Source organism: Macadamia integrifolia, unplaced genomic scaffold, assembly GCF_013358625.1.
Source record: "Macadamia integrifolia cultivar HAES 741 unplaced genomic scaffold, SCU_Mint_v3 scaffold149, whole genome shotgun sequence".
Lineage (NCBI taxonomy): Eukaryota > Viridiplantae > Streptophyta > Magnoliopsida > Proteales > Proteaceae > Macadamia > Macadamia integrifolia.
In genome coordinates this window covers 113,824-129,176 of record NW_024868226.1, presented here as the reverse complement: position 1 = coordinate 129,176, position 15,353 = coordinate 113,824, and the positions used below count along the sequence as shown (strand labels likewise).

Genomic DNA, 15,353 nt, shown 5'->3' with positions numbered 1-15,353 from the left:
AACTAAAAAGTAAAGACATGTTCACATTTTAAATAATGGTTATATTTGGTATCATTTATTGATTTATTGTTAGTTTTTTGGACTTACATGAGTAGGTTGGAATATAAGAGCATATTTTAAAGAGGGTCTGTTTAAAAACCGGTTAAATCCCGTTTAACACTAAACATGTCCGTAGCCCGGTTAAGGCCCGACTAAAGCCCAATTAAGAAAGCCTGATTATAGCCCGAGGCCGACCGACTGAATATAAAGCGTACCATGCCCTCAATAACTAAGCCCGATTAGTTAAATGGGCGGACGGTGCAGCCTTTGAAAGCCTTCAAACCGAATTGCCCGATCAAACCGGACCGGACCGACCGGTTGACACCCCTACCCTGAACCCGTCGCTTTTCCATTTCAAGTTCGAGCGAAGCCCAAAACAGCTTCCATCCCGCCCCATTCTGCATCTCCCCACTGCCTCCACCACCTCTGGTTTGTAGTCCTCTCTCTCTCTCTAAACCATTCCCATTTTCCCCGTTGTAGACAACTGTGGTTGACACACCGTAATCTTTTAACCGATCAGTTTCTATTCAGGTATGTAGTTGCTCTCTCTCTCTCTCTCTCTCTCTCTCTCTCTCTCTCGTACACAAAACTGGGTGATGAGTTTTTGTAGCTACTATGGCTGTTTAACCTATATAATTGAAACATATTCTAGTAGGTAGTCTGCTCTACTCTATTTTTCTGTAGATTTTTGTGCCTCCTCCCTTTCCTGCTTTTAGGGTTTAATGGCTCTCTCTTACTCTTTGTCTTTTGGTATGTTTCTAGCATTTCTATCGCCATCATGAGTAGGTCTGGTCAGCCCCCGGATTTGAAGAAGTAAGTCTCTTCATCTCTGTTTATGCTTGGGTTTAACTTTTCCCCTTTATTTCAATTTCTAATGTCTGCTGATTCTTTTTTTCTCTATTTATGTTGTTGTACTGACTGGTTTACCTCCTCTATGTTCATGGTTCAGATACATGGATAAGAAGCTTCAGAGTAAGTTTTTTCTGCTATAATCTTTGCCTTCTAAATCTCCTAGTTAGGGATGTTTACCTCCCACTCCCCCAAATTTCTGATCACTATTACACGTTCACCCCCGCCATGTATTGTATGATTGTCACTACAATGGAAGCACATTGTGTATTTTAGTTTTTAACTAGTTGTTGATGGAACTTTTGGGTGTGCTTCTATAAATTTTACTTAGAGTTCTTTGATATTACAGAAGTCAGTCCACCAACCTTTAATACATGTTTTTTCTCTATTGATTGAGTCATGGTTGAGCTTGTTCAATTTTTTTTAATTCATACAATCATCAGAAAGTTACACACTCCTGTTCCTCATAGAAATTGCAACTTTGAGTGTTCTGAATTTTTTTTATTTTTATTTTATTTATTTTTTTAATAAGTGTGTTCATGAGTCCCCATATAAATAGAAATGGGGGCCAGTAGGATGTCTCTGACACTACATTGGGTTGACTAGCTGATCCCATTTGGTAACTTGATTGGAGGAGGTCTGTTCTGCCTGAAATTGGACCGATTCAGTTAAAACTCGGCCTAGTTGACTTGGAAACATATCGGGATTGGATCCCTGATTCCAATCTCTAAATACTTATCTGGAAACCAAAAGACTAAAAGGAAGGGGGGGGGGGCGGGGTGTGGAGAAAAGAGTCAATGGCTAACTCATATCAAAGGTGAAATATGCAAACTATGTCTTAAACTCTAATTTTATGGTCGTGTGAGTTACATTGACCATTGGATGTCAGGAATCTCGATTGAGATAATAAAAAATGGACAACTGTTTCAATCTATTGCATACTCGGATTTGAGTATAGCCATGGATTAGGACATTAAGTTTCTGCTGAAGTTAGGATGCATAGGGAAATGCCATCTAATTCTCGTGTATTGAAGAAGTAGCCTGGTCGAAAACATAGTTAAATTGAATGTGCACCAAAATGTTAAAGTCCTTTCATATGGTTCTGGTCCTAAATTTTCCTTGTATTGCCTTACTCGCATTTTATGTGCTGTTATAGCCAGACATGAATATTAATTGTAATATCTATGAGATGCTGGGCCCGATGTGTCTCATTGTTCTAATTCCACTTTGATATGTTAGGACATTAAGGCTTAGTTATGTTTAATTGTTATACAATATAAAGGTTTGAATAATTCTGTTTGTCTTGGCCAGATGCACTGTTACTCAAGGGTGGCAATGCAATGCAAGACAGTCAGTTCCAGGTCCTAAAAAATATATTTCGGGTTTCAATCAAAATTCAAATAAAACTCTACATGTTGTGGATGTCCATTTTGTTTGGCTTTTTTGGTGGTCAAATAGCAATATTTTGGCCTAAAACTTTTGGAAACCCTAATTAAGCATTCTAAACATATTGGAACCTTTAAATAAATAAAAAAAAAGGGTAGTTTGGTTGTATCCTAGGCTGGTAGTGTATGCCATAGCTTGCGGTATACTTTGCGAAGTATAGCCTATTTTACGCATAATTTGGTATTAGAACACCACCCCCACCAAAAAAAAAAAAAAAAAAAAAAAAAGCATTAGGAATGAAGAAAAACCATTTAATGTTACACAATGTCAAAGTGTTGCAAGTATAAGTGTGTAAGAGTTAGAAGCAGTTAATTACAAATGTACAACCAATATTAAACACCCCTATGAAATTGTTCCACCAACTCTATTTTAGTACAGTAAAGAGTTTTCGAAAAGCTTGAAATCTTTGGGAAAAAGGGTGTACCTGTAAGTTTGAATCTAACTCAGATCTTGATCAATTATGGCAAACCGTATCTGTAGATGCATTATTGTAGTCTCCACCACTTTGTTCCACCAAGAAATTTAGGTGATTTGGAAAAAAAAAAAATTCGAAATCTGGGGGTTTTTATTAGAATTTTCCCCCTCCAACAGAAGAAACCACTCGAAATTCATGAAATGGGTTGAAACTTCAACCAATATTGATTGAAACAGTGCTTTGTATTGAAACCAAGTTGAAACCAAGATTGTGGCTGAAATGCTGAAATTTTGGTTTCCCACTAAGTTGAATCCAGTTTCAACTTTCAATTTGACTTTTGTCGAAACTGAATATTTTGCGAAATCTTAGTTGTTTCGACTGAAATTTCGAACTGCAGTTCCAGGCTAGAAAATGAGTCAATTTTGGGCTTGCATTCTTGTGCCCGCCAGCTCTAAAGCTCCGCTCCTTCGACTGATTGTTTGCAACGGATCCCAAGTTTTCTATTGGACTCCCTAAATAGGTTTCTTTTCACCTTTTCCTCACAGAACATGTATGCTATCGGTCATTGAGGAATACTTAGGCATAGAGGGTGTGATGCTGCAGCCCTCCGATGGATCAACCCAAACCCGCTCCAGAACCCGGACCAAGACCCAGATCCAATTTGGGTTCCAAATTACTGATTTGGGTTCAAGGTTAATAGAATATTCTAGGAATTTTATTTATTTATTTAATTTTTTTTTGAGGATATTTGTTATCTTTTATTTTAGGTTATTTTGGGGTAGCTATTGGGTAAGTAGAAATTCTCAATTTTAGTTTATTGTGTTTTTATTATGTTTTAAATTAGGAAGCTTCTTCTATATTAGATCAATTTCATATTTAACATTTTCTTTTTTTAGTAATTCTTTTTCTACTTATGTAAGGCCATGGCCACAATAATTTTAATTGATTATTTAAGAAAAATTAAGATTACTGCCTGCGTGGCTGCTTCTCTTCCCCCCGTGCGATCTTCTCTTTCTCTTATCTCTTCCTTGTCCAGCGAGACAATGCCCCCCTTCTTCTTCTTCTTCTCTTCTCTGCGATCTCTCTATCTCCCTTTTTCGCTCTCTCTCCTCCTCCTCTGCGAGAATCCCCTTCCCTCTTCTGCTGTCGTATTTTCTTTCCAAGGTTTCCTGTGGCTGTTCCTGACCGAAGGGTGACTGAAACCCAAGATCCTTGGGTCTTATTGAAAATATTACCACAAGAATCAAAGATTAAACCCCTGCTAGGTCTGCAACTACCTCTGGTTCACTACCAGAACCCTGTAACTCAACCTGTCCTTAATCCTTGAGCCACTGTTACCTGTACTCTGTTTCTGGGTGACAGCTGCTGTCCTAATCAGGTGGGTCGATCTGCCTCTCCCTCGATCTGTTTGGGATGAGATTATGAGGGAAGGAAGCCCTCTTCTAGGCGACCAAAACCCTAGAGTTTCAGTCCCAAAGAAGATCCCTACTGTGAGAACTTAACCTGCAACCATAACCAAAACTATGCCCACCGCCCCTTTTGATTCCAGGAGTTAAATCTGAACATAATATCTGACCTTTTGGGTTTATTCTGGTGGGTTTAATAGAGCCGGAAGATGCGATCCTATGCTTGCAATTTTAGGCCAAACCGAGGCTAAACTGTAAGAACCTTCACCTGGAATATGGTAACTCTCGCTGGTTTTGAGAATTTCCAAGGTTGAAGACGACCCCTTCAATCGTGAGTGGTGTTTCAACTTTATCTACTGTTTTTCCCCAATAATACCCTTGCCTTTCTCCCATATGCTCTTTCGTCCTTTATTTCCTTTAAGTTCTAAGTTTGCCCCTTTATAATAAATCTTATTCTCCATTATATCATTTTCTGTTAAGTGACCTAATAGCACCTTTAAGAATTCATGTTTATTACAAGATTGCCACTGGTTATTAGAATTGCATTATTTATTGATTGGTTGGGCCCAATAAGTGATCTGACTGATACTTGTGCTGTTTTATTCAAGTGGACCCATAGCCACCTGGGTTGGGTCTCCTGGGGCCCATCGGCCCTTACATTAGGGTGGTCCCCCTTTCTCGTGTAGTAGCAATTAGAATTCGAACACGCCGTGTTTTACTGGGAAGTGGGAAGGATCGAACCATGGGAACGAATCTACAGGGCTATCACCTTCTTTGGCCTTGTTCCCCTCAAGCTACAACACTTGATTTGGAAATAGCACGATGGATCACTAAAGATATTGTAAGAACAAACACCAACCAATACGAAGGAAAAACTAACACATATTCACACAACACAAAGATTTAACAAGGTTGACACACCGATGAGGTATGCTACGTCCTCGGGCGAAGAAGAAGATGATTCACTATGTAGAAAATGAAGTTATAGTGGAGAACGATCAAGAGCACCCAAATCTCAGGTAGAAAACTCGCCCAGAAACCCTAATGCAGAAACCCCCGAATTATAATACTTGCTCAACAAGGCATATATACTCCTCTAAGTCATAGGTCGAACTGTACTGCGGGGGCTACACCTCCACACCCCCATACGAGATCAATTTTGGACTCCGGGCCTATCGGCCCAACCCCTTTGCTACCATCACAGATCTAAAAAAAAAAAAACCCATTCAGGTTGCCACCAAAATATGTCGGAGTGGGTCATTCACTCATTCTTCAAAACGGGTCAAGAATTCGAGGCAAACATAATGGATATATAATGAGTTAATAGAAAAGATGGCTCAGCAGGCTGAGCTACAGAAGGGGTATGCAGGGCATGCTTGTGATATTGCCAATAAGCTTAAATGGGCAGAGTTACCAAAAGAGTTTGAGAGTAGTTATATTTAATATGCCGTACATGTTAGAAGGTTTATTGAACAACTGAACCTAGTTTATGCAATCATCAAATCAGACCCTGAGCTAGACTTTAATATTTGAGAAAATCTCCTACACTACAGGAGAATTGCCAACCCTATTGTTGGCTAAGCTACTAGGCTGCCTACATATTATGGTGGTCGTAAAATGTGGCTAGAAGTGCATTACTAATATACTTTTTCCATTTGATAACTGATCAAACATAGGTAGCATGCAGATGTTTGTTACTTCGAATGTGTTCCATGACATTGCAGAGTGTTTGCTTTTTAGTACATTTTTTTCTTTTGTTAAAAGAAGGGTGAAGAAAAAAAGTTGAAAGGTGGTTGAATATTGAAGGCCGTTATGTGACTTTGGTGAAAATCATGCTTGTTGGATAATTGCAACATTTAAATGGGCATTAGTCATGGAAGACTATGGTGAAAGATATTCTCAGGTTGACATTAAAAAGAAAGCGTTGACAAAGATTCTCCATTGGAGAAAGCAGAATACCTAGGCACTTCTACTTTTGTATGTTCAGAATAATGACAAGATTTATTTGCTCTCATAAGGATTCTATAATATTCATATGAGAAAGGAGGGTTAAACTCCTGAAGGTCCTGGATAAGCCAGAGGACATCAATCAAAATTCAACTTGACCATGTTGGCCGGAGATGCATCCACTCATGCACTATTCTGTCTTGGAGGTTCCTTGAAGGGATCACCTCTCTCCAGTGACAAAACAGGCAGATTTGAGGAACATCTTGAAAAGATTGTTGGCTGCTGCACAATGGGCCACACCAGTAGGCATTCTTACTATTGATTTTTCATGGGAGAGCAATACTGCTTTCTTAGGGGTGAAGTTGCTGATTCAAGGAAGTCTTTAGGAATGAAAATGGGAATTTATCATTGATATAGATGTTCATTGGGATCCAAGGCCTTAGCGTTCAAGTAAAGCAAGTGTTTTGAGTTAGTACTTATCTGAAATTGTGCATTGTGTTGTCATTCATATATGTTGCTCCTTCCCTCTTGCATATGCTCTTATTTTAAAGGATCTTTCTTAAAGTTTTGTTAGGAACCAAGGAGGAAGTGAAATCTGTGTAACACGGCCACTTCATTTCTCAAAAATTTCCAGCAGGACATATTTGATGTCAGTGACCCACACCTACTTTTCATATACAGATCTGTGTTAGCTTCACAGTAGGTTTAATGTAGAGCTACGTTGATGATGACCTATCCTATGGTAGGATTAACAAATGGTTCCAGCAACACAATACCAGACAAATAGAAATGTAAGAATCAAAGAAGATAGGGATAGGAAAGGATAGATGGCTCGAGCCTCTCACCTCACTGTCTCTCAGAATCTTGCACAAAGCAAGCTTCAACTCTCATTCATAAATCTCTCCAAGGACTCAAAGAGGTTCATTACATATTACACATTACATACGTAATATGTAATGAAAGTACATATGTAATGAAAGGTACCAAAATAAGAAAGGAAACAAACAACTTAGAAAGTCCCTTACAAGAGAATAGTGAGACTTGTAAATCAAGTAACTTTAACTTCTTAATCTTTTGAACTTAAAAAATAGAAAGTAATTAAGAGACAAAATAAAATCTCAACTAAATAAAATCTAGCAATTAAACAAGAATGGAAACTAAATAAAATAGAAACTAACAAAATAGAAGGTAAAAGGATTGTCCCCAAAAATAGAAACTAAAGACCAAATAAGATCTTCTAAAGAATCCATCAAGGAAACCATCACTCCAGCAGTCCATATGGGCCCCACGCCACTGTTCACTTTAGCAGTACCACTATTCATGTGAACAGTGTTTTGGTCCTTTTCTTATTCGTGCTTTGATTTATATCTCGCCCTGTCTAAAAAAAATCGATCTTGAGTTTTGTATAGTTTAGGGACAAGCTTGGCATGGTGTGCATCTAGTTTCAAACAGAAAAAAGTATTTTGATAGCTCACATATGTTTGGAATGTAATATTCAAAGGGGGGGGGGGCGCTTTCTCTTGAAAGAACTTTGGTGGCATGATGAACTCTTTGTGCTCAACCTCTGAATTAATATCAAATGTGATTGTCATATCCATAGAGTCCTCAACTTTGGGAACTTTCTCTTCAAAGGCTTCAGATATGTAGTTCATCTCTTCAAAGACAACAACATCCTTGTTGATGATTTCTTGTGGAGTGTTCTTGACCGCTACATCATCTATCACTGTTTCAGTTGTGTCTACTTTGATGTCTTCCACATAGACCTCTTCCGGAGGACCGTCTACTTCTTGCTCTTTCGTCCTCAAAGCTTCAATGGCTGCCACAGTAGCATCTCTTGGGGGTGGAGGGCAGAGGTGACCAAACTTGGCTTCGAACTTTTGCTCAACAGTGGTCATGCAATCTAATAAATGCTTCGACTCCCTAAGAACATAATTATGAACCGTTTGGTTGTCGGCCATGTCAGAAGGACTTAATTCATTGCTGGCCATGGTAGGCTCTGAATAGCCTTTGATACCAAATAATGAGAGTGAGGTCGATGATGACCTATCCTACAGTAGGATCAAGGAACTGACACAATAGGATTAACAAGTCCCAACAACACAATATCAGAACAATAGAAACTTGAGAAATCGATGAAGGGAGAAGAATGGGGAAGAAGATGGGATATGGAAGGATAGATGGTTCGAGCCTCTCACTCTCACCTAGGCATCTGACCCACAAAGGCCTCTCTCCTCGGTCTCTCACAGTCTTCTGCACAAAGCAAGCCTCAAATTTCATTCATAAATCATTCAGAGCACTCAATATGTCCATTACTGATATAATGAAAGGTACTAAAACCAAAAAGGAAATAAACACTTGGAAAATCCCTTACAAGAGAATCTTGGGGCTTGTACACCAAGTAACTTAACTTCCTAATCTCTTAAACTTCAAAATAGAAAGTAAATTAGAGACGATAAATTCTAGCGATTAAACAAGGATGAAAACTAAATAAAGTAGAAACTAACAAAATAGAAAGAGGATAGTCCCCAAAAATAAAAACCAAAGATCCAATGAGATCTTTTAGAAGAATCCATCAAGGAAACCACCACTCCAACTGTTCACGTGAACAATGTTCCATGAACAGTAACATGAACAATGTTCCATGAACAGTAACATGAACAATGTTTTGGTGTTTATTTCTTCAAGCTTCGATCTACATCAAGGTGTCATGTTTGGCAATCTGTATTGCTGTTGAACACCTCCATCTGATCTTTGCTTTCACCTAGCGAATCTGTAATAGATTACTGCTTTCTGCTGCCTGCTGCAGATTGTGGGGTGGGTCTTTTTGAAAAAAAAAAAATGATTAAATAGCCATTGGTTTACAAACCATGTAATGGTCACAATGGCAAAAGTTTTACTGGATGATTCATGGTTCTCAAGGAGGATAATCTACATTACAGTACACCTTGCTGTGCCACATGGAAGGGTGATAAGGAAATTCAATCCGTTGTTCATCTAGGAAATGGTTTGTATTGGCAACTAGTCAAATTATAACTCAGATTTAATCATATAAACTTCCATATATTGACATTTTCCCATGTGTTTTCTGTCATTCATTTCCTTTTTATCATTTTTTGAATGAATTTTAAAAGCTTTATTTTGTACTTGACGAATTCCATTGGCTAAAACCTAACATTTGAGCATGGGACCTTATGGTGTTGCTGTCCAGAAATATCAGCCCCATCCAACTGCCATGTGGTAGATAGTTAAGCTGTCTGGGAAGTTCTTCTGAGGTGGCGTGTCAAGGAAAACTTCTCACGTACTTTATTTCTTATAATTTCTGTTGGGGCTATAGCAAACAAATATGACTTTAAATAGAGTTGAATGGAGAAACGTGATTCATCTGGTTGACCCCAATTAGTCTTAAACCTATCAAAAACTGTCAATATTAAAATACTTCCATAAAATGGTGCAAACTCATATAAAATATATGATTTTGAACCACTCAATAATATCCAGTATAGATTTGTAGTCTTTTCCTATGTTTCTTCCCTTTTTTCCAGCTATTCTGTGAATTTTCCTGACATCTTTCTGGTTAGAATTTTAAACTACTGGTCTTTCACCTGGTATTATGTGCTGCTGCAGTTAAGCTGAATGCTAACAGGGTAGTGGTTGGTACCCTTCGTGGATTTGATCAGTTCATGAATCTGGTTATCGACAACACTGTGGATGTAAATGGCAATGAGAAAAATGAGATAGGCATGGTGGTAGGTTCCAGTTCTTTGCCCCTATGTTATTTCTGTTAAAACTATTTTTTCTAGGTGCCTCACCATTAGATTTGTTCTTTCAGGTTATCCGTGGAAATAGCGTGGTCATGATTGAAGCACTGGAGCCCGTTAACAGAACTCAGTAGATGTGCTTTGGTCATCTTAAGCACATTTTGTGATTTATGATCAGCTAGAGGATCAGTCCATATTTGTATCATTGAAAGAGCATAGTCTGCATGTGCATACTGATGCGAGGTTAAAGTACTTATTTGTGTTCTTTAACTAGGGATTATTTGTTTGAAACTCTAGATTGGCTTAATATTACTGTCCTTGGAAACCTCATTACCGTGCAATTTTTTTTTATCTGATGGTGCTAATAGCTTAACCGTTACTGTCCTTTGGAAACCTTAAAACTGTGCAATTTTTTATCTTTTTCTTTCTTGGATGGTTGTTTAAAGTGTTACACAGATTATGCGTGAACCTCATGAGCCTTGCAGTCCAATTCACATAACTTATAGAACATTTTTTTTTTGTTTTTCTTTGGTTTAAAAACTAAATATTATTAGTAAGAAGAAATTAGAGCATACTTTATCATCCGTACAAAGTTTTTCAGATCTAGCTAGATAATGATCATTACTCCTACATGTTATAACTAAGCTTAGAGATCCAAATTCCATGAGTGTTTTAAGTTCCAGAAAAAGAAGGGCCCCCAAGGCCAACAGTCCTGTTCCTGCTCCTGTTCATACAGCAGAACAATCTCGTTGCAATCAGTCCAGATGGTGATGGCGGAAAACCCTATTCTACTTTGTCGGACTCCTTTGATAACGCCTACTGCCCATCAGGCCTCCCGGGTTTCGGGATGACAATGATAGTGGATGTCCTTGGAATAAGCTCCAGGTAATAAGGCCATGGAAAAACAGGGTCTGCTACCACAGGCAAGATTGTATTTGAATTGTCAATCTTTATGGTTTATGGGGTCAGATTGAGCTCACTAATCCATCTATTAATCTGAGACATGATTAATAAAGGATTGAACAATTTAACCTTGTTTAATTTTTTGATTCCTGGCAAACCAGATAAAATAACAAGTTATTGCAAGAACAAATATAAAGAAATCAGAGTCGGTCTTTGAAAGATCCAGATGAGTGGCGGTATTGATGATCAAACTATCTTCAAAAGAGTGGGGAGAAATGGAGATTGATAGAAATACAAGAGGACTTGGAAAAAGAAAGATGTCTAAGGAGGGGAACATTCCACTGACCATATCAATTCATTCATTCATTGTTGAATAGGATCTTATTTTCCAACCACTCTTTCTCTTTAAATGGGTAATAATAATGTTAATGATACTGTTCCAAGTTGAGGTAACCAATTAAAACACTCTACACGGAGTTTATTTTATGTGTACAAAGGCCTACATCTGGACCAATGACAGTCGTATTATGCAAGTTGAAGGCTTCAAAACGTCAAGAAGAAAGCCCAAAACTTTATTGGTTAAGGTAGCAAGAAAAGACCTGATAAATTATGATTTAGCAACAAATATACAATGGATGGGTTCAAATGTCAAAATAAGCATCCTGTTGCCACAGGATACAGTTGCGAAGAAGCTTTTCGATTTGAGTTAGGGTTGGTCTGTATATAGTCACGACGCTGTGCAACAAAAAATATATAATATGGCATGCTTTGGGAGTGGATAAGTATCTCTTTTACAGTTCAATGGCAGTTGGGGACAGATGCACTAGACAGTATACACACATGGGTGCTGGTCAGACTGAGACATCCAAATGTTATAAATGACAGAATTAAATTCTCCTTTAACTTTGCAGTTTAAATGGAATAGCTGTGGTTGTTTTATAGGGAGAGTTTAATAGTGAAGTAAAAGGAAAAAAAAAAAAAAGAAATTACACAGCTGACTGTATCACAATGAGAGTTTTGAATTTTGGGGTATAATTCGAAACATTCATGAGGCTCCCCATTGCTTCTGAATTGTGATTAAAACATCAAAAAATGGTAAGGTAGAACTTTTCTATGATGGGTTTTAGTGGATTGCTAACCAGTTTCAATGGCTAAGCTAAAATGGTAAAACCTAAAGGGCAAATTCTAGAAACCTTTGAAACTTTAAAGGTTAAAAGTAAAGTATACCTCTAACGAAACTCAACTCAACTCAACTCAATTCAAATCAGCCTTATCTCAACTAAATAGGGTCGGTTAAATGGATCATTTTTCTCTAGGCAGCTCTATTTGAAGTCATACTCGTTACTAGTCCTAAGCCATGCACATATTTCTTTATCATTTTTGTTAGAATTATTTTAGGCCTACCTCTAGTTCTTTTATTTTCTTCAATCTAAATCAAATCACCCCTCAATACTGGAGCATTCTTTAGACCTTCATTGCATATGTCCATACCAATTCGAACGACTTTCTCGCAACTTATCATGTAAAAGGTAAAGTATAACAGGATTAATATGGGACAGTTAAATCTGTGCATGTGTTTACACAATGTGTTTCTCTAGACTTATTTTTCAACATTCTCGTGGTATTAGACAAGGAAATACCTTCCCTCTTCTTCACTCCTCCCCTCTCTAAGTTAGGTGGGAAGCATTTAGTGTGTTGATGGTATTTCCTGCTTTGGCAGGGTCCTGGAGGGGTGGACAGGAGTCTATCCTATCCTTTGGCACTTTTGCACCTAGTAGTTACTAAGGCTTTCTTTCTAGATCAAGTGATGGCCCATAAATTTCTTCAATTGATATACACAAATATATATATATATATAAAATCACTCACTAGGGTGGACACCCTTGCTCCAGTCAATCTTTCATCTTTATTAATATATGATATAAAACAAATAAGCTTACTAGTCACGCTCTTGATTTTGCGCTAGGTGAATTCAAATCTCGAAAGGTTTCTTGCTCGACTTTGAGAATATTGTGCTAGATTTGTTGATTGTTGCAAGTCTTTTTCCTTTTCTCGGAGTGCATCTTTTGGCTTGCTTGTATTCTTCTCCGTTCTCAATAACTCTCTATGTTTGTTGCTAAAAATATATATATCATTTTAATAATAAAAACTTGTTCCGATCTTCGCTGACTTATTCCACATGAATGTCAGTTATGTTTTCTTCAGCTTTAATATGCATCTGGTTTATAACATATTTTCTTCTATCCCTATAGCACTGGGTACGCCCTTGAGCATATTGATTGTCACCCATGATCTGTGTGGTCCTTGCATAAAGTACTTCCTGGATTCCATATATGATGCGATGACACCATGGAGATTTTTTGTATGCATGACACATATGTTGCCACTGTTTTAATTTCAAAATTTTCTTTTGGGTGAATAAAGAATTCATTATTAAAAGAAGAAAGAGATACAAGGAGCCTCTATAACAAGGGAAAGGGAAGAAACATTACATGAGAGAAAAACAAAGCAAAGCAAAACTCAGCCGTCAAGGATAGGGGATAGAGGGCTGCAATAAGGAGATGGTCAAGCCCCTGGGTACAACAATATGTATGTTCGTTGGGGAATCAATTGCACTACAAGAGGAGACCAAAGATAGCTTACTACTGACATCAAAAGGGATGGACTTCCAAACTTGATCAAAGGATCTAGAGCTAGAGGACCATCTTCAGAGATTACGCTTCATCCAGTTATGATCGTTGATTGCACCAAAGGCAACTTATTGACTATGTCATTGATTGACTTGCCACCATAAGTAATATCCACCCAGATCCATAATCTTGCTAATGGATTAATTCTTCTTATTGGCCCAACTTTTATTTGGGAACTTTTTCCAAACTATGGAGGAGAAGGGACAAGGAAAAAGGAGGTGATCTACATCTTCCACAGTGTTCCAACAGGGGCAGAAAGAATGAGAGACAAGAATCTGACAAATAATGAGAAAGGACTATGTTGGAAGCCAATTGGAGAGGGTCGCCAATTGGTAAAGTTATAACGGGGATGTTACCCTTGAACCAAACAATCTTGCGCCAAGGAGACAGGGAGCCGTGAGCTATGATGAAGTCCCAAGCTGATTTAGAGCTGAAAATGCCAGCAGAAGAGGCTGATCATACAACAATATTTCCCCTACCATGAGGCCTTCTGAGAATTGAAGGCAATGCGTTCCATAAAGCAGACAATAGGGGAGAGGAAGAGGGGACCAATCCTTGTCCTGAATGATGACTGCAACTGGGGACAACTTATTGACTCCGAATTACTTGAGTTTTGGCAGTTTAACTTAGCTACTGATTGTGCAATGCCTGCCCTTTCTCCTTATGAGTGTGAGCAATAAAAAATTATCTAGTCTCTTATGATGGTTGTCATATTGAATTTCTAGATTAAAAATATTGGCTGTTTGATTTCCTCGTGAGCTAAGCGCTTTAGTTAGATCAGCTTATGACTAAAACCAAGGTCAAAATCCATACATCGTTTTTCGATTCTAGTCTCTTCTGATGGTTGTCACATTGAATTTCTAGATTAAAAACATTGGATGTTTGATTTCCTCTTGAACTTTTTGGGAAAATATTATTGTTTACTTTTTGTGCATAAAAAAGGTTTACTTGATTTGGACTTTCTTATATTGCAGCTATTCACCCCTTGATACTGTGTAGAATTCTGTATGAAAAATTTATGGGTTTCATCTCTTTTTGGGAAAACATTATGATCCAACTTTTTTTAGCAAACTTCATTTGGCAACTTGCTTTCCTCTTTTTCTTCAGGAAGGGATTTTTCATCACTGCAGTTATTACTTTTGGAGCTGGTTTCCTAAGTGCTTTCGCGCCAAATTATATTTCATTGATTATTCTTCGTTGTTTGGTTGGAATTGTTTTGGGAGGTGGCCCTGTGCTTGCATCCTGGTTTTTGGAGTTTATTCCTGCTCCAAACAGAGGTACTTGGATGGTTGTCTTTTCAGCTTTCTGGACTCTCGGAACAATTTTAGAGGCCTTACTTGTATGGGTATGGTCATCATTTCCTTACTTCTCTGTATTTCCTGAATTTAAGTCTACTTATTTCAGCCCCTTTTTTCCCCTCCTATCCAGTAGTTGAGTTTTTAAACCACAACTTAAAGGAGGAGGTCGTGTTGGTTATTCTACATTACTCTTCAATTGCAGCTCTCTACTAGAATTTGTTGCTTTGTGGGACCACTGATTTATTATGAGGGAACTTATTATCTTCTTTCTTTTTTATATATGTTGCTCATTACTTGGTTGCTTGAGATCATGTTTCTCATTTTTCTATTCTTTTAACAAATCCTTCTCCTTTCCATATTTTGAGCTTTTATTTCTTGTTCTATGTGTCGTTTTTACCTTTTCAACTAAGATTCCATTTGTTTACAGGTAAAAACCATGTAAATGGAAAATTTTCACTTAAAATACTAATTTTATGCTGATTTTTCCTGAAGATTTTCATTTGTGTGACTTTTAACTAGAAACAATAAGAACTTCCAATATTACTCATAAAAATAAAAATAAAAAATATTTTTGATTGCAATTGTAAATTAAGGAAAGAGCT

The 15,353-nt window shown here is 37.7% G+C and overlaps 1 protein-coding gene across 1 annotated transcript; it reads left to right on the top strand.

Annotated features, from left to right (window-relative positions):
• The first annotated feature begins 389 nt into the window (after nt 1-389).
• LOC122063880 (probable small nuclear ribonucleoprotein G) lies at nt 390-10,190 on the top strand. Its single transcript, XM_042627571.1, has 5 exons — nt 390-570; nt 802-852; nt 989-1,011; nt 9,727-9,848; nt 9,932-10,190. The coding sequence occupies exons 2-5, from the start codon at nt 818-820 to the stop codon at nt 9,992-9,994; spliced, it is 243 nt and encodes an 80-aa protein (XP_042483505.1). The 5' UTR covers nt 390-570; nt 802-817; the 3' UTR covers nt 9,995-10,190.
• The last annotated feature ends 5,163 nt before the right edge of the window (nt 10,191-15,353 follow it).